The 24,167-nt window shown below is 39.8% G+C and overlaps 1 protein-coding gene across 8 annotated transcripts in view; it reads right to left on the reverse strand.

The window, feature by feature from the left end:
* The window catches only part of SZT2 (SZT2 subunit of KICSTOR complex), a 93,742-nt gene that overhangs the window by 57,598 nt on the left and 11,977 nt on the right, over window positions 1-24,167 (reverse strand). For 7 of the 8 annotated variants that reach the window (XR_014174871.1, XM_081946800.1, XM_081946801.1 and 4 more), the window contains exons 7-28: window positions 22,235-22,341; window positions 20,725-20,935; window positions 20,007-20,177; window positions 18,439-18,670; window positions 17,577-17,706; window positions 15,765-15,907; window positions 15,398-15,550; window positions 14,791-14,905; window positions 13,830-14,035; window positions 12,917-13,141; window positions 12,184-12,262; window positions 11,720-11,811; window positions 10,080-10,248; window positions 9,634-9,754; window positions 9,419-9,532; window positions 8,792-8,989; window positions 8,615-8,715; window positions 5,906-6,044; window positions 4,807-4,935; window positions 2,917-3,121; window positions 2,047-2,159; window positions 1,555-1,780 (exon numbers count right to left, since the gene is read on the reverse strand). Coding sequence is in view for 7 of the 8 variants with exons in the window: in XM_081946800.1 (XP_081802926.1) it covers window positions 1,555-1,780; window positions 2,047-2,159; window positions 2,917-3,121; window positions 4,807-4,935; window positions 5,906-6,044; window positions 8,615-8,715; window positions 8,792-8,989; window positions 9,419-9,532; window positions 9,634-9,754; window positions 10,080-10,248; window positions 11,720-11,811; window positions 12,184-12,262; window positions 12,917-13,141; window positions 13,830-14,035; window positions 14,791-14,905; window positions 15,398-15,550; window positions 15,765-15,907; window positions 17,577-17,706; window positions 18,439-18,670; window positions 20,007-20,177; window positions 20,725-20,935; window positions 22,235-22,341 (3,379 nt within the window). In the remaining variant the exon portion in view is untranslated. The remainder of the gene's footprint in view (window positions 1-1,554; window positions 1,781-2,046; window positions 2,160-2,916; window positions 3,122-4,806; window positions 4,936-5,905; window positions 6,045-8,614; window positions 8,716-8,791; window positions 8,990-9,418; window positions 9,533-9,633; window positions 9,755-10,079; window positions 10,249-11,719; window positions 11,812-12,183; window positions 12,263-12,916; window positions 13,142-13,829; window positions 14,036-14,790; window positions 14,906-15,397; window positions 15,551-15,764; window positions 15,908-17,576; window positions 17,707-18,438; window positions 18,671-20,006; window positions 20,178-20,724; window positions 20,936-22,234; window positions 22,342-24,167) is intronic. The other variant, XM_081946796.1, reaches the window with a different exon arrangement.

Consider the following 24,167-nt stretch of genomic DNA (forward strand, 5'->3'; position numbering starts at 1 on the left):
TTGGCACCATAAAGAAGGGAAACGTGAAAAGTACATGGACTCTTTGTTCTGCACACCGTGCTAAACCATAATTAGCAATGTAGCAATGAAACAGTTTTTCCTAATAAAGAAAGATGAGGTTTCAATTAAAGAAATAATTATCTTCCACCAAGTTCTGAATAACTTTTATCCTTGGCAATTTGAAAATACAGACTATCTGAATTCCACATAAAAATGTCCAAATTATAAATTGATATCATTCAAATATTAGAGTAAAAGCTATGCATACATGTATTTTAATCATTGATGCTGTTTCTGTAAGCAATATAGTGCTTTGAAATTCTGTCCTTTGCTAGTTTTTGTTTTAAGCCCCATATTTCCTCATGAGCTTAACCTGCCTTGTTAACTTTTTTAGCACACCAAATTTTCTATAAATTACAAAATATGAAGGGGGGAGCATAATACAATAATACAATACAATAGCAGAGTTGGAAGGGACCTTGGAGGTCTTCTAGTCCAACCCCCTGCCTAGGCAGGAAACCTTATACCGTTTCAGATAAAGTTGCTAAGAGGGGTTTTTTTTGGGGGGGGGGGGATGCAAATCTACTATTTGAACAAAGAAATTACAAAAATATATCGGATAAACAATCACTATGTTATTATAAGTGAAACAAAGAGCCTTCTGGGTCTTTAAGACTAACAGAAACATCACATTGCTTTCAAACCCTCTTCACTTATAAAAGCTTACATGATAACATATTTTGTTAGTCTTAAGTGTCATATTACCCTTTATTGTCTCTGCCAAGACTAAATCAACTAACCTTGAAAGCTAGCAAGTCAGCCAATGAATCATACCAACAATCTAATTTAACACTACAAAATGAAGTCATCAGTATTTCTTGAAATTATTTTCCTGATTATTTCCAAGCTAAGGGCAAGTTGGTGCTTTTAGATATTGGATGCACTTTTTTACTAAGTCCAGATTATTTATATTTATCTCTGAACTTCTACGTTTCATTTTTGGAACTATGGTTTAACAACTGGATTACTTCCTCAACTTGTAAAAACTAATCCCATCTTCTACTTCTCACCTCTTTTTCCCCCCTATTTTTCTTATACTTCCTTCTGACTTTGGGTTGCCCAAAGGGAAACAGAAGATAGGACTGTTGATCATTTCAAAAACCCGAGACAACAGTGGCAAAGCAATATTTAATTTAACGTGAAGTCCCTGTTTATCATGTACTACTGAAAGAGACACATGTATGTTTCTATCTGATTTTAATTGTTTTCCTTTCACTTTAATTATTTTGTCATAAGTGATAAAATTCCAGTGAAAAGCCCCTCCAAACTTTTTTTTAAAAAAAGATAATTTCATTATTATGTGAAGATTTGCAAATTCCTCCTATATTTTCAGTATTGTTATTCTCATATATTTTTATACCTTCTTTTTCCTTATGTAAATCCTAAAAAGTCACAGAACCAACATGCTAAAAATAATTATCCTGGGTTATAAGTACAAGACTACAAGCAATTCCTTTTGGGTTTGGTTTTCTTTATATCAAAAGTTAATTCTACCTGGAAACTGAAGTTAGTACACCACGTGGTTTGGGTGCTTGATTTCCTTCTAGACTGACGAACAGTTGCTGCTGGTGGCACTCACAGAAGGAGCGCACATGATTACAGAGTGTCAGCAGGAAGCGAGTGATATCGATCTCCTGCAGAAGTTCCTCACAATAATCCATGGCTATTAGCAGATCAGGAGAGCTAATGTTGTGACCTTGCTGAAGACTCCGAAATAGTCCTGTCAAACAAGGAACATAAATATTAAATGTCCACGCAAATGGGCCTCTGGTGGTTTTTCAACCAAGCAGCAGGGCAAACGTTAAAGAGAAGGCATCCCAGGTTTACTGTCTGAGGCTTACTGGGTTATAGATTTGTTATATTAATATGGTACCCCAGGCACAAGGCTAAGCCTAGGACTAACGTTTGGTGACTTTGTTACATAAAGTGCAACATCCCACTTTTTCCAACCTCATCGCTCCCAAGTAGGGTAATTCTGTCCCTTACCTTTCACGTAGCACTGGTGAGAATGTTCCTGTAGCAAAGTGCAGTAACTCACCACTTCCTTGTGCTTGGAATCTAGCCAAGGAGCACTAGTGGGGCGCTCTACAGACTGGCTTCTGGAAAAAAAAGTACCCAATAAGCCTAAGAAATTCATCATCTAAAGGAGGCCCCCAATGTCTACCGAGTGCTTGTGTTGAAGCTAGGACCATTAAAACATGAATACAACATCTGGAGTTAAATTGATTTCCAGATATTGTATTCATGTTTTAATGGCCCTGACTTCAACACAAACACTCAGTACATAGTTTTATACATGCTTTTCTGTCAATTGTTTGAATAGTGAGTCCTGGTTACATCATTCTTTACCTCAGTCCAAGATCTACCTACTACATATACAGATGTTACTGAATTTCTTGCATGTTTCCTGTTAGGGATGTAACCCTAGGCTTGGCTTGGCAATGTACAGTATATAAGCTATGATTACTTTACTGTTATTTTAAATGCTTAACAGATGTAATTGGCTTGTTACCTCAAGCAGCCATAAGAGGGAGCCAGAATGGTTGTTAGATCTCTCTCTCTGTTTTGTTAGAAGCTGGTTGGTGTATATTGAGGTATTGTGGTTTGCTACTGTTTAGCTATACTTTGTGTGTTAGACTGAATATTTTGATAACTGAATTACTGAACCGTGTATGACTTGGACTGTTAACCAGACTCTGAATACTTCTATATTTCTACATAGTAAACTACTATATTTTTATACTATTCAGTGTCTCTGTATGCTGGTTTGTGCGTGTTATTCCATATCACTCTCATTACGCTTCTCCGCATACTCGCTCTCCTAACGGGGAGCTTAATTACTTAACATTTCCTCACCTGAAAAAGATATCCTGTGGAGATTTCTCTGTCCTAGAATTTATCATCTGCTCCCGTAGCACCTCCAAGGAGCAACTGTAGACAAAGACAGGACAGCGAACTCGGCAGTTCTCACTCAGGTCAGGCTGAGATGCTTGGCGGCTGAAGGAGATGCGTCCTTCTTTTTTGGATCCAGCATCTAGATCTCCTATAGTTTGGTCAGTTTCTGCAAATTAAACATATCTTGGGGATGAAACAATTAAAATATAAATGGCTTAAAAACCGTGTTAACAATGGTTTAAAATTCAAATGAAAAGTTGTTCTCGCTTTAACCTGGATACAACTCACATTGAACCTCAGGCATTCAGAGCAACATGGCAGTCATGTATAGTTCATATTAAGGGGTGATGGTCACTTTCTAACTGTGACCAGACATGGCAGCCATGCAATCTCTTTATCCTGCCCAACATTCAACATCTGTTATCCACTGTAAAGCACCAGGAGTAGCAGAGTATATGCTTTCCAAGCATAAGGCCCTAGGTCAAACCTCGGACTATTCTATTCCAGAGAAGATCAAAGAAGTGATAGAGAAAACGTCTCCTATGACCACAGAGAGCTACTTCTAGTCAACCAATAAAGACCTAAACTGACAAACATTCGACTGGATATTAAGCAACTTATCTGCTCTTTAAACCATCATGTGAAGTGTCAAAGAGAAGGCTGAATCTTTAATTTATACTTGGTCTGATTGTCAACTAAGCATACGGATAAAAGAAGATGGAAAATGTGCCAAGCATGGTTTGGTCTCAGGCAGATTTCCTTTTATAAGTTTATTGCTTAATTTATACTCATTAGCTAAATAGATGCCCAAATGAGTACTAATAGTGGTGGGATTCAAATAATTTAACAACTGGTTCTCTGCCCTAATGATTTCTTCCAACAATCAGTTCACCAAACTGCTCAGAAACTTAACAACCAGTTCTCCCGAAGTGGTGCGAACTGGCTGAATCCTATCACTGAGTACTAGTATCTACAATTACCTGGAAGTTAAATTCACCTCCATAAGGTAACTATTGCTGGTGATTGCTGTATAGCGCTAGAAAAAAACTACCCCTTGTAGCAGGAAGCACTCTTCATATGCCATGCCTCTTGGGCAACAGTAGAGAGAGACTAGTATGCTAAACTACCACAAAGATTTATTCTGGCTTACTATGAAAAGGTGACAACAAAGGTCTTTGCTATTAAACCACATGAGATTATGTGAGTTAAAGAGATAAAATCCATCATCATTCTTGGTCAGAAATATATCGTTTCTATGGCAAATGACCGAGAACTGTAGAGGACCATCAATTCTGCTTCCAGTTCCTCTGAGGAATGGAAGAAGGCTGATTTGTTGCTGTTTCTCCTACAGGAGGGAAGAAGAGAGAACTCTGAAGACTATTCCTCTTCCCTGAGCTGCTTATAAATGTATACATTCATGTATGACTCAGTATATAAGAGAAATAAATAATTGGTCATTTCAGATCAGTAACTGGAAGTTCATGCCTAAATTGGCCTTAGACAAATAAGCCCAAGGCGTCAAAAGTATGATAGCCAGAGATGCTTAATGAAAGCATCTTTCCCTGCTTCAACATGATCTGGTCTAAGTTCAGCTTTCTCAAAATGGCACCATGCCCTTGCACTGTCTGATTTTTTCTGCCTTTGATGGTCTACTATTGTTTGCCTCATGGCAGCTAGTATCTGTATGACTAGATTCCAGGACATGAAGAGTGAGGCTCCAAGCTCATATAAATAGCTACACTAGGCTCTAGTATATAGTCACAAATGCTTATAATTTAATGTGCTTTCTCCACTTAACATTCCCAAACTAGCATTTACAGCACAGCCAAACAAGACAAAGAAGGTTGATACCATCAGCCGGTGTTATGCTGACAGCTGGAAGCAAGGCCATAGGTTTCAGCTCTTGTGCTTCTTGGGCCAATGTAAGGCCTGTCTCTTTTGAGGTTTGGTCTGGCCCAGGAGCCATCAATCTCTGTACATCTGCAAAACAAAATAATTATGAAGGATTGCAATACCAAAATACATCCATGAGATATACGGTAACTGATGTTTTGTCTTTGCCACCAGAAATGGATGAAATGAACGTCATTCTTAGGCAGCTAGGAAACGTTAGCCACAAGAAAGTCCTTTTTTCCCCCATAGGGCTATCAGTGAGAAAGGAGTAATTCTGATACTTTTCTGGGGAGGCTTTTAATTGGCATATTATTTAAACTTATAATTGCTTGGCAATTGGTATACATATATATATGCTTTTCACATATCATTATTCATTTGTTAGGCAGCATAATGGATTCCATTTATATTGTAACTTATATTGCAAGATATCATATATAAACACTTTCTGAGGGTAAATCAAACGGACAAGTCATTGAACTCATCTCTAAAAAACATGAACATTCCACTAAGAAAAGGGAATGTTTGAAACACAAAGTAAATTCAGCAACACGGGTTGCATTATTTATACGAATGCAGGATTAGCTTTGATTAACATACCCTTTTTTTAATAGACTATATAGCACAGCGGGACAGCAAATGTATAGCACACATGCACACACATGCACTTACATATGTGTAATCTGAATTAACCCAAAAAAATTACACGCCCTCCCCTTTATTTAATTTCTGCTATCAAACCTAACTCCATTGCTGAAATGAAAACTCAACGAAGTGAAAAGATAAGGAATGGACTGTTATTGCTGAGCTCTATTAACCCAATTTATTTAAAAATAAAGATATCTAGCCCCATTTTTTTTAATAAAAAGAACATCCTTTGTACCTGAAGCATTTAGGCTTATAATTAAAAAGCAAAGTAGATCTTGCAAGCTTAAATTCTATTCACATCATTCCCTACAATATACAGGCGAATACCTGTCTCATTTCTTACAACTGAAGAACCAACGCCAAACTTCTCTTGCATTCCCTAGGTAGCTTTAAAAGCAGAATCCTTTACCTGAGAACATAGCTGGCAAGAAGGTAAGGAAAAGATGCTGTGGATTTACCAGCTTGGCATAACATCTCCATTGGGGAAAGAGTGGAACAGATGTTGGTGAGATATCATTTTTTGATTCCTTTGTATTGGAGTCTGGAGTCTGAAAGAGGAAACATAATTGGATTATGGCATAGTTTTCAGTTATGGTTGTCTCATTCTCCATCCTAATAAGGAAGCAAATTGTAGTGTTATTTTTGGTACCAGAAGTTAATAGCTCCCATCATTTAGTCATTTAGACGTTAACGTCCATGAGTGAGAAACTTGTGGCTCTCCAGAGGCTGAATTATACATTTCAATGTGTCTCATAATTAACATATTTTTCAGAGTATAAGATGTGCTGGAGTATAAGACACAACAAGGTTTTGAAGAGGCAATTTTTTAAAGTAGGTAGGTAGGTAGGTAGGTAGGTAGGTAGGTAGGTAGATAGATAGATAGATAGATAGATAGAAAGAAAGAAAGAAATACAGTAGGTAGGTAGGGAGAGAGAGAAAGAGAGAGAGAGAGAGAGAGAGAGAGAGTAGGTAGGAAGGTAAGTAGATATAGGGATAGAGAAATACAGTAGGTAGGTAGAGAGAGAGAGTAGGTAGGTAGATAGAGAGAGAGAGAGATACAGTAAGTAGGTAGGGAGAGAGAGAGAGTAGGTAGGTAGGTAGGTAGGTAGGTAGATAGAGGGATAGAGAGAGAGAGGGAAATACAGTAGGTAGGTAGAGAGACAGAGTAGGTAGGTAGGTAGGTAGGTAGGTAGAGGGATAGAGAGAGAGAAATACAGTAGGGAGGGAGGGAGAGTAGGTAGGTAGGTAGGTAGATAGAGGGAGAGAGAGAGAAATACAGTAGGGAGGGAGGGAGGGAGAGAGAGAGAGAGAGTAGGTAGGTAAGTAGATGTTTCCAGGTGTATTTATCCATGTGCTGGAGAAGGAAATCACTGACAACCTGCCGCACCTAACACTTGTTTTTGCTGGCACAGCACTTGATCAATGTAATTCTCATCAATCAGTTAAAGAGCTTTCCGAAAGGCGAAAAAAGTTTTTGCACTCTGCAAACCTCCCCCAAACGGTCCGTTTTTTGTGAAAATGGGCCCATTTGTTTTCAAATAAAAGGCATGAATAGCCTGAGGGGGGGCTTGCAGAGTGCTCCTGGAAGGGAGGGGGCAAAAAAGAGCAAAAAACGGCCTGTTTTTCGCAAAAACTGGTTTTTTTTTTATCAAAAAAATGTGCATGCATAGTCTTATGGAGGCTTTTAGAGTGCTGCTGAGGGGGCAAAAACGGCCCATTTTTTGCTCATTTCTGTCCTCCCCAGCCCCCAGGAACGCTCTGAAAGCCTCCATAAGGCTATGCACAGCCATTTTGGTGAAGGGGGCGGGGCTTCAGGAGGCAAAAAAATGCTGTATTCGACGCACCCACATTTTCAGCCTCTTTTTTGAGGAAAAAAGGTGCGTCTTGTCACGATGTTAAAAAGTTTGCTAGGCCTGAACTGCCTAAACTGACATTCAAGAGTTAAACTAAGAAAGCTTTATTGCGCAGGTCATAAAACAAAATGTTAGCTGAAAGTGATTTATTGCGCACACGTTACACATTCCAAAATTCTTTTCTTCTTTGTTCGGCTGCCAGCTTGGCAGACGTAGCTTTCATTATCAAAATGTAACCATTAGTTATTTCTGTTTCATTTACTTTTTATTTTATTATTAAAGTTTGTTTATTAATTAGAATACTTTTAAAGACTTTTATTTTTCTCAATATCTCAAAAGATATGCGGAAGGGAATCAGCCACGGTCCATTGATCTCAGATTTCCCCAGGGCATTTTTCCCCTGACACGTCTTATACTCCGAAAAATATGGTAGCAGTTCTATTTGTTGCTGAAGGGAGCTGTAGTACAACAATATCCAAAAGTCACAAGTTCTTCATCCCTGCTACATAATGAACATATTAACTACTAAATTCGCAGATCACATGAAGCTATCATGGTTCATTTTGGCTTAATATTGTACGAACTCAGTTGCTATAGATTGCAAATCACAAATGATTTAATATTATGCATGAAATATGAACCTGGCCTACAAAACTTGGTATACTGTGCTGAGGCTTTAATGGTAGATGAACCCATATACTGTCTTATGAAAACTAAGATATTACATTGAAAAAAATTAAGGGATCACTTTCAACTAATACATAGCCTTCCCCAACCTGGGATACCTCCGTAACTAAAATATGTTCATCTTGAATAGGACGGAAGAGGACCAGGCTGGAGAACATTAAATCATCAAGGAACTGCCAGACTTCTACACATAAGTCAGACTCTTCCATTCACTTATCTCCCCAATCTTTGTGGCCTGGTGGCCAAGAAGGGGGGGAGGGGAACTGGGCTGTGCGAGCAGCGGGCCAGTGCGTATGTGTCTAGTTCAATTTGTACAAATTGAGCTGAGCACGTGTATGCACATGTGCTGGCCTCCTCCTCACGCAAGTTGAGCCACTGCTCACACAGACCAGTTGCAAATAGCCACAGCCCAGTAGTGGGCCACAGCCCACGGTTTGGGGGCCCATTTTAGATTACTTCAACCAAGAGCCCCCCCCACACACACACATTTCAACTTGCAAGAAACAAGGAAGTTTACAGGTCTAGAAATTCTGTGACATATTTGGAATGTTGACATTGAGCTCAAAAGATCATTGTACCTGATATGAACTTGCAGAGGTAGCTGTATCTTTGTTGCCAAAAGAATGGTAGGTCTTTTTTGGATTCTGGCATTCAGAAGGAATGGAAGCCTTTGGGAGTTCTGGAAAGAAACACATTGGTGAGGAAACCATCAGAGGAATAGCTCAAGGAAGAATTAGCTACTGTCTCTCTCTTACCTTGGACCATAGAGAGCTTAAAAGGGGGTGGGTGGCCATCTCTGTCTCGCTGAAGCACCTGCTCCATGAAAGTTACATGATCTGTGTCCAACAGTGTGATTTCCCTGTCACTGAGGTCATGCTGGAGACAGCCATGAAAAAGGCCAAGAAGCATTTCATTGGGCAAGAAGGAAGAATCCTTTGTGATTCCATCGGTTTCTGCAAGACAATAAAAACTATGAGCAAATTTTTCTCCTGCTGCTAGGAAAACACAGCAATTCACAGTATATAGATCTGATAGCCTAGACAGGCGAACAGCATCTAAAGTTTCCCTACCCAGATAAAAATAAATCTCACACAATAGAAATTACACAGTGAGAAATATTGACTGGTAGAGATCTTCCCATCAAGCTCATTATTACATTTTCAGCAAAACAACAAATTATGACAGCAATGTCACGTTTACTGAAGAAACGCATTTGAACAGAAAACTCTTATTAAAGCCAAATGTTGGTGAGATGGGGATGTTCAAAAGAGGATGGCACACATTACAGATGTGCTCATCTTCCTTATTGCTTAATATGTTTCAGAGGTGGGAAGAAATAATGAACCAATATCCTTTCCTTGATGCATATACAAACAACTTGCCTCTTGTCAGCATCAAAAGACCCATCTCAATTTGCTGGCATTTTGGTAGAAGTTTCATGAGGTCGAATTGGAAAGGAATCTCATGTACACGGGAGCCACTTCGAGCATCACGACCTACAGCACACACACACAAAAAAAAGAGAGAGTCATATTCAGGATGAAGTCCATAGGACCTAATAAATGAGTGTCTAGAAAGCATTAAATAAATCAATTACCTTCAACCGCAATGGGCCTTGGATCGCATGCTGGGAAAACCCAGTCCTTATTTTGGCAAAGTTGGCTGATATACTCAAAAGCAAGCACAGTATGGATGCAGGACAGATCTCGAGGATAGATCTGAAAAAGGAATCTGAAATAAAATAGACTGGAAAACCTATTCAAAAGGATTCAAAACAATGCATTCAAAATGCTACAGCAATGCAAAGATAATTCAGAGCCAAGTATACAAATCTAAGCCACGTCTCATTTCTCATTGAGACAAAACCTTCCCCATCATTTGGCTGCATAGGTTGCTTTGGCAATTGTTTCGTCTGCTGCCCATATACAGGAAGCTGTTCCTGCCTTAATCCCTTTCAACCAAGGGGATTCAGCAAAAAACAGCAGATTGGCTGCCAGTCAAACATCCCTGCAAATGTTGCCTCTCCCCAGCACAAAAACATACCGCTTTGGGGATTTTCTGGTAGGGTAAGCCATGTAGGTACTGCCAACTCTCATGAGCACCATCCACATAGCCGCTTTGAGGTTCAACCCAGCATTCTGTGACAATGTTCAATTCCATGTCCACCTCAATTGCCTCCACTTCTGTATCGTTATCTTCATCTGTAGAGAAACTTGAAAGCAAGCAAGTAATGTGAGAAATTCTACAGAAGGGTGTGAACCACAAAAGGTTTTCCAGAAGTTGCTAAACATTGTTAATTCTACAGAAGGGAGACATTGGCATCAAATACAAAAGAAATGGTCACAATAACTATATTTAATTACTTTAGATTACAATTTAGATAAAATCAAATCTAGTATACTTTAGCACCCACATTTTCACCTGGCTGATGCAGGTATTTCTATTCCTAAGATAGTTAAAGATCCAAATCATCCTTAAATATTAAACATATATAGTAGATTACAAGGAAATAAGTTGGCTTTCCAGTTCAATTCCAACCCTCCTTGCCTCCAAGCTTGAGACTAAAATAAATTAACTTCAGCAGTCTTAGACGATATATCAAGGTTGCTTAGTTTATAGAACTCAAAACTAAAGCAATTGTGCTCCTAGCCAATTTATTGGCGGCAGGATGAATATACGGTATATTAGTCATTACATATTCATTGTGAAATTTCTACATAATTCTTTATTGCATCATATTTTTACAATTCATTTTATGGAATGGCATTCTATTTTAGCACAAAGCGCTATGCAGAGATAAAGCTAAATATGACAATCCCAATCAACAATTTTATACATGAATTCAATGATGGTATCATTTTTAAAGCTCTTTGATTAATTTCAGGTTCCGGAGAAACACAGCTGTGGGTCTTTTGCAAAGATTACCCAAAGGTATGCTTCAAGCTCAGGAGGCCTATGGAGTGCTCGTCCATAGGTAAAAGAAATAGGTATTCATTTCTGTTCATTTTGGAGAGAAATGGGGTGATCCAGAGTCTGAAATTCAGAAACGCACGTAACAAGCAAGCACAACTTGGTACAGAAATGTGAGTAAAATTATAAATACCAAAACCTCAGATTTGCAACGAAGAGGGCGTCTTATTGATCAATAGAATAAAACTAATATGTGAAAATTATCACGTTTATTTTATGATATACTCATAGACATTTACTGGTTTCAGAATGGATTATTTGAGCACCTAAATATCATTTATTTATTACAAGGATTATATGGTAATATTAATTCTATAAGTCAGCACTGTCTTATATTAAATAAAAAGAACAAATAAAGAACCATAGGATCTTCAAGTCAGCGTTATCTTTCTGGGGAGGTGGAGAATCTTGTGTATATCAAAGACTCCTTTGCATAAAAACTATTGGTTGGCATAGTTCACGAATGTCAAACTTGCCACGTCACATTGCTGTCACGTGATGTATCACGATATTTTTCTGCATTGGCAGAGCTGGGGTGGGCATGGCCGTCATGTGACGCATCCGGCCTGCAGGCCACCAGTTTGACACCCCTGGTAGAGTTAGCTACTCTTTGGAAGCCTTCTAGTCAGGCACATTCTTACAGTGGCTACAAAAGAACCTGGGTAACTCTATTCCTTGTGTCTTTCTTTTAGGATCAGGACTTCTTTTCTTACCTGTCTTTGGTAGATGTAGCATGTGGCGGGAATATCACGTATTGGACAATGCAGGTGTGCTTCTCATTGCCACTCACTCTTGTGGAGTCACTCTGTGGAAAAAAAGTGACTGTAAATTTGTCGTGCTCTTTTGCCACTTCTCTCCTAGCACAATGAAGTTCCAAGGCTAGAGGAGAAGCAGTGTCAATTTGCCATAAAATGCCTTTTTTAGATGAGACCCCGTGGAGAAAAAACAAGGGGCCAGTCACTCTCTCTCTCAACCCTAGGAAGACGCCAATCGTAAATAACTTCTGAAATCTTGCCAAGAAAACTGCATGGACTTGTCCAGGAAGTCCCCAGGAGTCAACACTGACTCAAAGGCACATATACCATATTTCTATGCACCTGCTACTACCAATTTCCTCGCGAACAGGAAAATGTGGCACCACAGAAGATAACAAAAGAAAAGAAGCATCAGGATTTACCTTCATAGGTAATTCTTGGACCATACTGACAATCCCTTCACCACTGGAAGCAAAATGGAAGCCTTCGGACAAGTGTATCCTGCATCATTTCAAAGAGAAGAATAAATTACAAGGCTATTTTGCATTCTGGTCTCCCATGAGACAGAAAATTTTGTTCACCCAGCACAATGTTCTTTTCCCACAGAGCAACACACACCCCTTCCCACTTTAACTCTTATACAGGCAGTTCTCGACTTACAACCATTCACTTAGTGACCGTTCAAGGTTACAACAGCACTGAAAAAAGCGACATGACCGTTTTTCAGGCTTATGACCATTGCAGCATCCCCATGGTCACATGATTGACATTCGGATGTGTGACAACTGACTCACATTTATGATGGTTGCAGTGTCCCAGGGTCATGTGACCATCTTTTGCCACATTCTGACAAGCAAAGTCAATGGGGGAGCCAGATTCACTTAACAACTAGGATACTAATTTTATCAACTGCAGTGATTCACTTAGCAAATGGGACAACAAAAGTTGTAAATTGGGGCAAAACTCACTTAACAAATTTCTCACTTAGCAACATGGATTTTGGGCTCAATTGTGATCATTAATTTGAGTACCACCTGTACTGGCAAAAGCAACTGGTTTTCAGAGAAAGAAGTGACTCAGATATATTTTTTAAAAACTTTTATAGCCCCCCTATTTGTAGATTCCAACATATCTGAAGACCAAATAGGTACTTACTCAGTGAGAGTGGACAGCAGTTGGGCCACAGCTGCGATGGGCACTGCCGGGACCAGCCCTGACTGTACACACCAGATCCAGCGCTGGTGATAAAAATAGCGAGATAAGGAGGCCAGGGTAGAGGAAGCTGTGCGGTTGGCCACCATAGTAAGAGGACCTGACATGGGAGGATTCTCCAAGGGTAAAAGACATGGAACATGGTAATCAGAGGGCAGCTTTTCGTATCTGAGAATGAGAAAGAAGGATTGAGACAACAGGTAACCATGGAGTTGAATTTCTCATTGTAAGCTCAATACACTACCTGTGCAAGACTTGTGAGCTGGATGTTTGTGAATTATTCCCAGTATCGCTAACCATCATGACCAGAAAATGATTTACTGGTTTGTTATGGTCATAAATTAAACTATATGTCCCTGCCTCTTCTTGCATATTCTCCTCTTTTTTATTTTAAAATAAAAAAGTATTAACTTTCTAAGATTCAAGAATCAAAGAGACTATGTGGAGAAAACAAAATGTCCCTCTCTGTGCATGCTTGAATCCAGATTTGCACGCCATGTGTACAGGGAAATGTTGTACCCCAAATACATTTTATGAATCTGGAGACATGTTAAGTGGTCTATTTGCAGTGCATGCTGTATATAATTCAATATCTTGAGATACATTTATGTCAATGAATTACGGTCAAGGTACAGAGAAAGCTCACAAACTTTTTTTTTTTGAACCAAGCAAGTTTCCAAGACATTCCCATTACCCACAGCCATCCATTGTCTATTAGATAAAAGAATACAAAAACTATAGCCGAAGTCATCTGGAAAACAGCAATTAGGCTAAAGCAACTGCATCTCTGGGAATTAATCTTCTGCCCATAGGGATATAAGTAAGTGCACATGTACATATGCTCCATACATAATACCTGATAAGGAGTTTTTCCAGAGGTTTATGCAATACTATAAGGCAAGGTCTGTCTGAGAGGGGTGGCTGGGCCATAGGCAAACAAGATGATTTTGATGGAGAACTGCTGCCAAGGACCTTTCGCTTTACTTTTGGAGTTGCCTCTTTGCTCTGTACTCTGTGGGGGAAACGTAACTGAAGGATACAGTCTCTCAGTTCTTCTACTATCTGTTGAAAGGTAAGTAGATAGGAAGAAATCATGTTTATATAAGGAACTGGCACCACATATCAGGACAGCAACTTTTGCAGACTCTGAACTCCTTTGTAGGACATGTTCTCCTGCACTCCAACATTTTACCACATATTTTAATGTATATCAATGTTATTCACTTATTTTTTATAACATGTCAATGTATTTATTGTCTAGGCTTTTGTTATGTTATGAACTTTATTTTGCTTTTAAAAGTTACATTGTAGTTTGAATGTTATAAAAATGAGAAAAATGCATATATTGAATAATAAAAATATGTAGCCATATTCAGTCCCAAAATTAGCCCACAAGAGAGAGCCTGTTCTTGCCAACAACAATGCCTTAAATGTTTTGTTAATAAATTCATCAGTGCCATAAGGACATTTCTTATGGAACTGGTTTACCTTAAAGCTGACCTAGAAAGCCAAATGCCGTTTCTCCCTAACACATTCTAGTTAGAAATTTTTTGTTTTGTAAAATCTTATCATGGGGAAAGTGATCCATCCAGCTACCTTCAGGTAGTAATTCCTAAATGCTATTCAAGGTCTGGAAGAGAAGCCTGTAATGTGACCCAAGTTTTTTACATGCAACCTAAAAATACAGAGGCAAAACATGCTTCTTGGCAATCCTAAAACTTTATTCCAAGGCTAACATCTACTAAGCACATTTTAGCTATTTTTTGCAATTCTAAATATTGTTCACTATGATTCAAGCAAACATATCAAGCACTCACTTTATTCCTGAGTTTTGCAAGTGTCCCAATGGGGAAACCCAGCCTCAGAACCATGCAGGGAGCCTTGGAAATAATTCTCACCACGTAAAATGAAAAAGGAGGCAGATCTTCAGAGCTACAGAACAAGAAAGAAATAGCAAATTGAATAAATTTATTGTGGTACCAAGAATAAGTGAAGGGACATTTTATCATATTTGTTGGATATATTTGTGTAAAAAAAGAGGCTAAGAGTTTTTGGACACAAATACATGCATTACTTCAGAAGAATTTAAAGATTAAAGTATAACTGAAACCAGGGGCTTTTGCTTTGGGAATAAATGTAGTGATTCACTTAACAACTGTGGCAAGAAAGTGGTAAAATGGGGCAAAACTCACTTAACAAATGTCTTATTTAGCCACATAAATTTTGGGCTCAGTCATGGTTTGTAGGACTATCTGTACTAATGAATGAGTATGAAATGCTCGATAAGCTTTTCCTCTTAAGAGTTATTTACTCAACATGACTGGCTCAATCTTATGCAAAAACCTTCTATCCCCATTGGATAGTATATCTTCATGGCCTTCAACGGCTCAGCTCTTTCTCCCCTTTGCCCCTGAATTCCCTCACCTGTGCATGAGCTTGACATAAGAGTAGCCTTCTACCAGCACAAAGCTACTCCAGTCACGCAGCAAAGAAGTCAGAGCTGAATGGGAAATGCGACACTGGATGGTGCTGTAACGACCATTGTTGCCTGGGGTGTGTAAATGCTTTGGGACTGGCCTGTCAAAAAGATCAAACAGTTAGTTAGTGCCTGTTATTCAGGTATCATCATTATCCCCGTTATCCCTACCCTAAGAAAAGTTCACATGCAAGACCTTATTTCTCAACCTCTGTTGTCTCTCAGCCATCAATAACAACACAATGGCGGGTAAGCTCTGAAACCTTGAAATGTTAAATACCGTGCCATGATACATGTATGTTTTCTTGCACGTACATGTCATGTTCCAACAGAATAACAATGCGGTGCATGTGCAACCACCTCTGCCAGAGATTGGCATCCATCGACAGGATGGGTTTCCAGTAGGCTGCAAACTGTGAGTGACTGGAGTCTGAGCTACTGTGCTGCAAGGACAGGACCTGAAAATGGCAGAAATCATATCTCATGAATCTCTTTGCATCTGTGCAACTGGTTGTTTCAACATTTTAGAAAAAAACGTATTAGGCAATTACAGGTAATCCTCGACTTACAACCGTCAATTTAGTGGCTGTTCAAAGTTATGACGACACTGAAATTTATGATTTATGACCATTTTTCACACTTATGATCTTTGTAGCAACCCCATGACCATGTGATCAACATTTGGATACTTGGCAACTGGTTCATACTTATGATGATCGCAGTGTCATGCGGGGTCATGCGATCACCTTTTGCAACCTTCTGGCAAGCAAAGTCAATGGGGAAGCCAGTTTCACTCAACCACCGTGTTAACTAACTTATCAATGGCAGTGATTCACTTAACAACTATGGCAAGAAAGGTGGTAAAATGGGGCAAAACAAATGTCTCACTTAACAACAGAAATTTTGGGCTCTATTGTGATCATAAGTCAAGGACTACCTGTATTTAGCACTGCTGGCTTGGGAATTCTAGGAGTTGACGTCCACCCATCTTAAAGTGGCCAAGATTGAGAAACACTGCTATCGCCTATATTTAACTTTTATTGTTATTAGTATCTTAATATTTGCAATTTATTTGTTTCTGAGATTATACAACTCTGCTGGTTGGGAAATTCTAGGAGTTGAAGTCCACCCATTATTTAAAAAAGAACATAAACTGTATAATCTCATTTCTCTCATTTTAACAAATGGCGTACAACAATAACCAGTCATGATAGCTCTAATGAGCAACACAAACAGCAGAGTAAATAAGTGATGCATAGAATATTTGCTTGGCGTGTTAATTTAGCATAGCTGCTCTTACTGCAACATTTGGCTACATTAACTTAAGGCAGTGCTTCTCAATTATTTTCTGTCATGCCCCCCCCCCCTAGGAAGAAGAAAACATTTCGCGCCCCCTGCGCGACTGTAAATAGTATCATTTGTCTATAAAATTGTTATAAGTACACCTCTGCATAACACTGTATCCTTATTAACGTATAAGAGAATAAAAAAAGAAAGAAATGTGGATCAATTTACAACAAAGAATAGCTTTATTAACTGTAGCAGAAAAGATTTAAAGGAGCACAGGATTTAAAGGAACACAATATTAAAAAAAACTTTAACCTGCAAAACAAAAATATATAAAATAATTTGAGCTGAGCCCCCCTTTACGGAGCCTCGCGCCCCCCCTGGGGGGCCCGCCCCACTATTTGAGAAGCACTGACTTAAGGTAACGGCAAGTATGTTAAATCTCTTGCTTCTAACCTTTTGCTGCCAAGGTATGATTCCAAATAATCAAGACTCTGAGCACCCTTATTTAATTATTACTGTAACAGCATATACTGTTTCCTCCAAAAGTGAGAAAGCAGAGCTGAAGATATAGAATTGAGATACGCAGCATAGATTTGAAATGGAATTGCCTTTTCTCTTTCATCCTTCCCTCATCAAATCACACAACCAAATGCCTTATCTTCCTAACTTGAGATATTAAAGAGAGAGAAATATAAAGCAAGTTTGAAACCCTCTAGAAAAAAGAATGCAGTAACTTAGGCAGCAACTTAGATAAAGGTTGCTAAAAAGGCAGCAACTTATATATTACTTCTTGCTTGCTCTTACTGCAAATTGGCTAGTAATATACAAATAATGTACCGGTGTAGTAGATCCTGGAGGAATATAGAACAGTGGCACTCCATTTCGAGTGCTTTCAGGAATGGTGAAATGCTCTGGGACGCTGTCAAATGACTGCAGATGAACCAGCATCTGGTCAGTTTGGTTGATACTGAAAAATGAACAACAAAAATCCCCCTCAAGTATCTTTAAGTCACAATTTATATTCTACTAGCTGATATCCCAGCATTGCCCGGATATTTGTTTATCGGGGGGAAATGTCTAGACCAAACGTAATTTCTAATGTTGGATTTTCCCCCTTACCAGAGGAAGCCCCCTTGTGGAGTACTCTGAAGACGCTACCATGGCAACTGCACTGCACTGTACAGTAAAAGCCATTTTACGTCAGTACAGTAGAAGCCATTTTAAGGCACAACAGGCTGTATCTTAACAGAACACACACCCCAAGGGGTGTTAGGGGTATCTTACTCCCACACTATTTTTTTCCCAAAGAGTAAGATATCTGTGTACCAAGTTTGCTTGAGATTGCTCAAGGTGTTCCAGATCATGCTGGAATACACACACAGAGATATATATATATTTAATTATATATAATTAGAAATGGATGTGTTCAAAACAATCCCTCACTCCCATTAAAGAGGTTTCTCTAGAAGCAAACAGGTATTTTTGGCCTAACAGTGAAACTCTTTCTAATGTCCAAACAGAAATGAGGAAAACAATCAAGATCAACAAGAGTTCCTAGTTTATAAACATTGTTCACGTTAACATTCCTTATTGGGACTAAAACATTTAAACAAAATAAAAGGGCAGTGTTCCACATTGCCCATAGCCCTTGCGGGGGGGGGGGAGCCCCACTGAAAGGGCACATCAAGCAAATCTTCACCTTTGCAGGGTGTTCCAGAAGCGGCGTATCACAGTGGTGCGATAGAGGCTTGTGATGGGCTTCCGTACAGTGCAGCTGATGTCATGCAAAATGTCATAGCTGCCCTCCATAGTCACTTCCACCCATGTGCTACGTTTCGAAGGATCTAGGGGCCAGGGGGCCACTGCCAAATACTCAATTCTCATATTGTGCTTCCATAGCAAGATGAGCTTCACTTCCAGTTGAGTACCACCTGTAAATGTGCAAGAGGAATGAGGAATGTGTTTTAATAGAAGAGCACTAGCGCCCCGCCCCCCTTACAAAGTCTGCCTTTATAAAATACTAAAACACAGCTTCTGCCAAAATCAGCACATCTATATGCCAGATTAATTTCTACATTATGTTACGTATTTCTGTTTTTGATGTCTCTCTTACTGATTTATTTAGGTTGTTCTGAATGTTATTGTTCCACTGAATGGTGATGTTGGAAGAGCCAGAGAAGACTCTGCAGGAATACACTCCATATTTCTAGCTTTAATTGATTTCAGAAATTAGAGTTACAATACTAGTTAATATTTATGAAATGCTTTTCTGAAAACACCCCATTAATATTTTCTAGGATGGGAAGCATAGCAATGGCAAAGTTATTTTTTAAAACCAATTAAAGTAACAATTTCAATATCAGTGAAGCTAATGTTCTATTTTGCTTGCCATCTTGATCCACTGTGATTTTTTTAAAATAAAAAGTAGATAAAACAAGATTTCTCATTTTTTATGTTACACATTTATAACCATATTTAAAGAAATGCAGATCAATGGGCTTTTAACAATTACGACTCATTACAGTAACTGATCCAGCTACCAATAAACAGGACATTATATTAACAGACGAATACGGCCCTTATGCAGAATCCCACTAAATGCCATTTGTTGAACAAGATGATGGAATTTTGCCTACTCTACTCATATATCTTAAGCATGAATAAGGCACCACAAGCATTCAGAAACAAAATATGCAATTGGCAGTCAGTCCCCATAAAGCAAAACATTGTTTTGGTACATTTCTATCCCACTATTCTTTTATAGAACTCAAAGCATTGCTTGTATTTGCAGTAATTATCAGCTTGTTAAAATAAATTAACTGGGAGTTCCCAGATGAGATGGAATTTGACAATAAATTTTACAAACATAATTTTACTCCACAAACAAATTATATTCAAGATTAGAGGTAGGATCACCCCCCAGCAATATTTCTACAACCTTCAGAATGCTTATTACTGTGAAATTCAGCTTCATTGATTTCAGATCACATGGTTCTTTCTAGACTTTGTTTTTTGGGGGTGTTAGATGCTTGAAGCCTCTGCCACACCCCCTAATTTGCATTAAAAAAATTCTCAGTCCCAAAAAGAACAGTTATTTTCAACCTTACCTCCTTCAATGACTTCTAGTGCGTTGCCAGCCATCCCTTATGGGTCTTAGAAACCATTTTGCGAAAAGTGCAGCTCCCAGAGGGAAAATAATGCATGTCCCTGATCACAATTGGCAACATATATTGCCCAAAATAGACTAAGAAAACACTGAACAATCACCTTTTGTAATATTGACCTCACGAATACTATAGCCTTCTCGTAGCCGCACAGAGACTATGCTAATAAGATCAGCATGGACCTCCTTTTCTGTATGCTTCTTTCGCCTCAAGGCAAGGGCTGGGTTGCTGCTTGCAGAAACAAGATGTTCATTGAATAATCTGTGCTGGGAGACTGCAATGATAGCAAACACCATGTAAGTGTTATTTCCAAACTGATCTATTCCACAAACTATTTCTTCCTCCTATGAGGCCATGAGCCACTTCAGGAATCTCAATGCAGGAATTCAAGCATTTATTATGTCCCTTTGCACATGGGTGACAAATGTAGCTGTGTAAACAGTAAATATAGCATTATTTTTCCTCATCCTGCACCTCATCACTTGCAGCAATAATGAAGGCCAGGCAAATCACTACAACCCTCAAAGCATCTAAAGAGAAAAATGAATTCCTTCAATCTGTTTATAGTTAACTACCATTTTTATTTAGCTTTGGTTAATACAGGTTTCAAAACTTGAAAGTGGCAAAGAACTCATAGAATTATAGAGACCCATCTATTTCCCTCTTGCAAAACCCATTATTCTCACTAACATTGGCAAAAATGGACTACTGTTTAGTCCCACATTTCAATCTAACCCAGGATTCTTGTCTTCTTGACACAGGTGAAGATAGGATCGATAAGACTGAGAAACTGCATCTAAGTCCATGGAAGGTAAGCTTACCACAGTAATATTCAGGATTCAAGGATTCCCCACTGCGCAGAAAGGAATACGGGAGAAAAGCTTTATGGTAGACGTTCATGTCTAAACTAGAAGGCTCAACTTCAGGACATGTGGAAAGGTATGTGCCAAATGTTGCCATTGCAATGAACTTCATGAGCTCAACATTAGGAACATGACCAAAACTGCAGTCATAAGAATAGACTCCTCCCACCTACAAGACAGAAAAAGAATGCACAGAAACAACAATAACTTTGTGAAGAACAGATTCCCTCTCTTATGTTGAATTTAGTTCTATTTCAATTTAGGTATTATGGATATCTTCAATGCTGTAGTTGTAGTGACAGAAAATATTTCTAGATATAGCATACTTTTACTCTGGTTTCTAAATGTCTACTGAGATTCTCAGTCATCCAGGCCATGGTTGTCCCAAGGGTGCTTTTTCAAGACACAACTGGACTTACTGGTTTTTCTCTGAAGACGTTTCACTTCTCATCTAAGAAGTCAGAGCCGAAGAAGCTTCTTGGATGAGAAGCAAAAGGTCTTCAAAGAAAAATCAGAAAGTCCAGTTGCCTCTTGAAAAAGCACCTTTGTGTCTGGTCTCTAAACCAGAAAAACATGAAAGAGAGAAGCAAGTCTTACCATCAGTATTTTTCCTCTACCCTGAATTGCTGCATGAAATTGCCCTGCCACTGAAATGTGCAAAGGTTCCAACGGGTTTATATATTTGCATAAATCTAAATGCATACCTTATCTGTAACTGATAAAAACTGAAGCTTCAATCAAATAATGTATATACATGAATATACTGTACACGTATCACATACACATTAAATGCACACATATGAACAAACCATATGCCTTGAGCTATTTCACTGTTTAAATTCAAAAACATTATGTGCACTTCTACAGATATCCACTCAGAAGGAAGATCTACTAAATTTAACAGGAACTACTCCTGGTTAAGTAACTGTGGATTGCAGCATTAATGATCAAACCATGAATCAGCATTTGCTCATTGAACTAAGTACTATAACTAGACTCCTGGTATCATCATAAATAATTCTCCTTCTGTTATAATCAAATACTGAAAAGGTAAATACAGTGGAATCTCCAGTCATGACCGTATTCCATTCCAGGACTTTGGTCAGCCCCTAATTTGGTTGTGACTGGAAGCAAGACTGACTGCGCATGTGCACACACCAAAAATATTCGCAGGAGGGGAAATCGCTGCAGCAGGGAAAATCGCTGCGACTGTGATTGATCGCCACCCGAGGATGGGTTTGTGAACAGAGTGAAACATTTAGCGGATTTTTTGATTGACACCCGATTTGGTCGTGGTCAGAAGAGTCTGTGACCCGAGGTTCCACTGTACATTTAATAAGCAAGCAATAGCTTTCATATTGCCATGAGAGGTAGATGGCTTCTGTCTTTAGTATTAGGATAGTCCTAACTGCAGTACATTCACAAATATGCAATCATGTGCCCACAGCCCATGTACTTTCAATAGCACCTGAATAAAAGAGCAGGCCACAGTCCCACTGCGTAGTTGATTGAGCAGAGTCTCACAGACTGCTACATCTGGCACACTGGTGACACCATCTGTGATCACAATGATCCCTTCAAATAACAACAACAACTATCAGCACTAAATAGACATGAGTGAACATTCCATCATGGAAGGCAAGAATTAAGCTCTGAGAGAGATTTGCAAGTGACAGTGCTAAGGAAAAATAACTAATGTAACTAGAAAACAGTAATGGCCCTTTTCCTGAATGTCTAACAAGATACATATTAAACAAAACTGATGACAAGACCAATTTAAAATTAAAAAAACACAACTTGTTGGTCCACTGTAATGGTTATATTCTAAATTAGATCCTATCATTAATTGCAAAACCCTTTTGCAATTAAATACTTTACTTTACTTTACTTTTATTTAGATTTTTATACCGCCCCCTCTCCCCAAAGGGACTCGGGGCGGTGTACAGTCAAATAAAAACACATCAATAAATAGAAAATACAAACACAAAGAGGAGGCAATAAGAAACTGTACATATCTGAAGTAAAGTAGTTAAAAGCAATATTTAAATTCCCTAAAAATACCCAATTAAAATATCTGCCAGGAGGTAGAATAAAACTATAAAAGGGCCAGGCCGGCTAAACAGAACAGGTGAGTCTTCAGTTTTTGTCGAAAGGAGCGGAAGTCGGTGGTGGTCCTGATATCGGGGGGGAGGTCATTCCAGAGGGTTGGGCCCATCACAGAGAAGGCTCTACTCCTAGGCGCCGCCCGTTGGCATTGCTTAGTGGACGGCACCCGGAGGAGTCCTTCCCTGTGAGAGCGAATCGGTCACAGGGAAGTGTGTGGTAGGATGCGATCCCGCAAGTACCTAGGTCCTGAGCCATGGAGCGCTTTAAAGATGGTAATTAACACCTTGAAACGCACTCGAAAGACCACAGGCAGCCAGTGCAGCTCGTGCAGGAGCGGTGTTACATGGGAGTACCTAGTACTCCCCATAATAGCCCGCACGGCTGCGTTCTGGACTACCTGCAGTCTTCGAGCGCGTCCCAAGGGAAGCCCCATGTAGAGGGCATTGCAGTAGTCCAGCCGAGACGTCACCAGTGCATGAGTGACCGTGCGTAGGGCATCCCGGTCCAGTAGGGGGCGCAATTGGCGCACCAGGCGAACCTGGTGGAATGCCCCCCTTGCCACGGCTGCCACATGGTCATCCATTGACAGTCGGGCATCTAGGAGGACGCCCAAATTGCGCGCCTGCTCCACAGGGGGCAACTGCTCGCCCCCTATGGTCAGTGATGGAATCAACTGACTGAACCGGGGTGCCGATAGCCACAGCCACTCGGTCTTGGAGGGGTTGAGCTTGAGTCTGTTGTCCCCCATCCAGACCCCGACGGCTTCCAAACACCGGGTCATCACCTCGACAGCCTCGTTGGGGTGGTCTGGGGTGGAAATGTACAGCTGCATATCATCAGCGTACAGATGATACTCCACCCCAAAACCACGGATGATCTCCCCCAGCGGCTTCACATATGCATTGAACAGGAGGGGCGAGAGGACCGACCCCTGAGGCACCCCACAAGTGAGTGACCTCAGGGTCGACCTCTGCCCCCCTGCCAACACACATTGCGTCCGGTCAGAGAGGTAGGAGCCGAACCACCGCAGAACGGTGCCTCCAACTCCCATCCCCCCCAGCCGGCGCAATAGGATACCATGGTCGATGGTATCAAAAGCCGCCGAGAGATCTAATAGGACCAGGATAGAGGAACAACCCCTATCTCTGGCCCTCCAGAGATCATCGACCAACGCGACTAAGGTCGTCTCCGTGCTGTGTCCGGGCCGGAAGCCGGACTGGCGTGGGTCTAGATATTCGGATTCCTCAAGGTGTCGTGGAAACTGCTGTGCCACCACATTCTCTACAACCTTCGCC

Source organism: Natrix helvetica (genome assembly GCF_964273705.1).
Source record: "Natrix helvetica genome assembly, chromosome: 3".
NCBI classification, from domain to species: Eukaryota; Metazoa; Chordata; class Lepidosauria; order Squamata; family Natricidae; genus Natrix; species Natrix helvetica.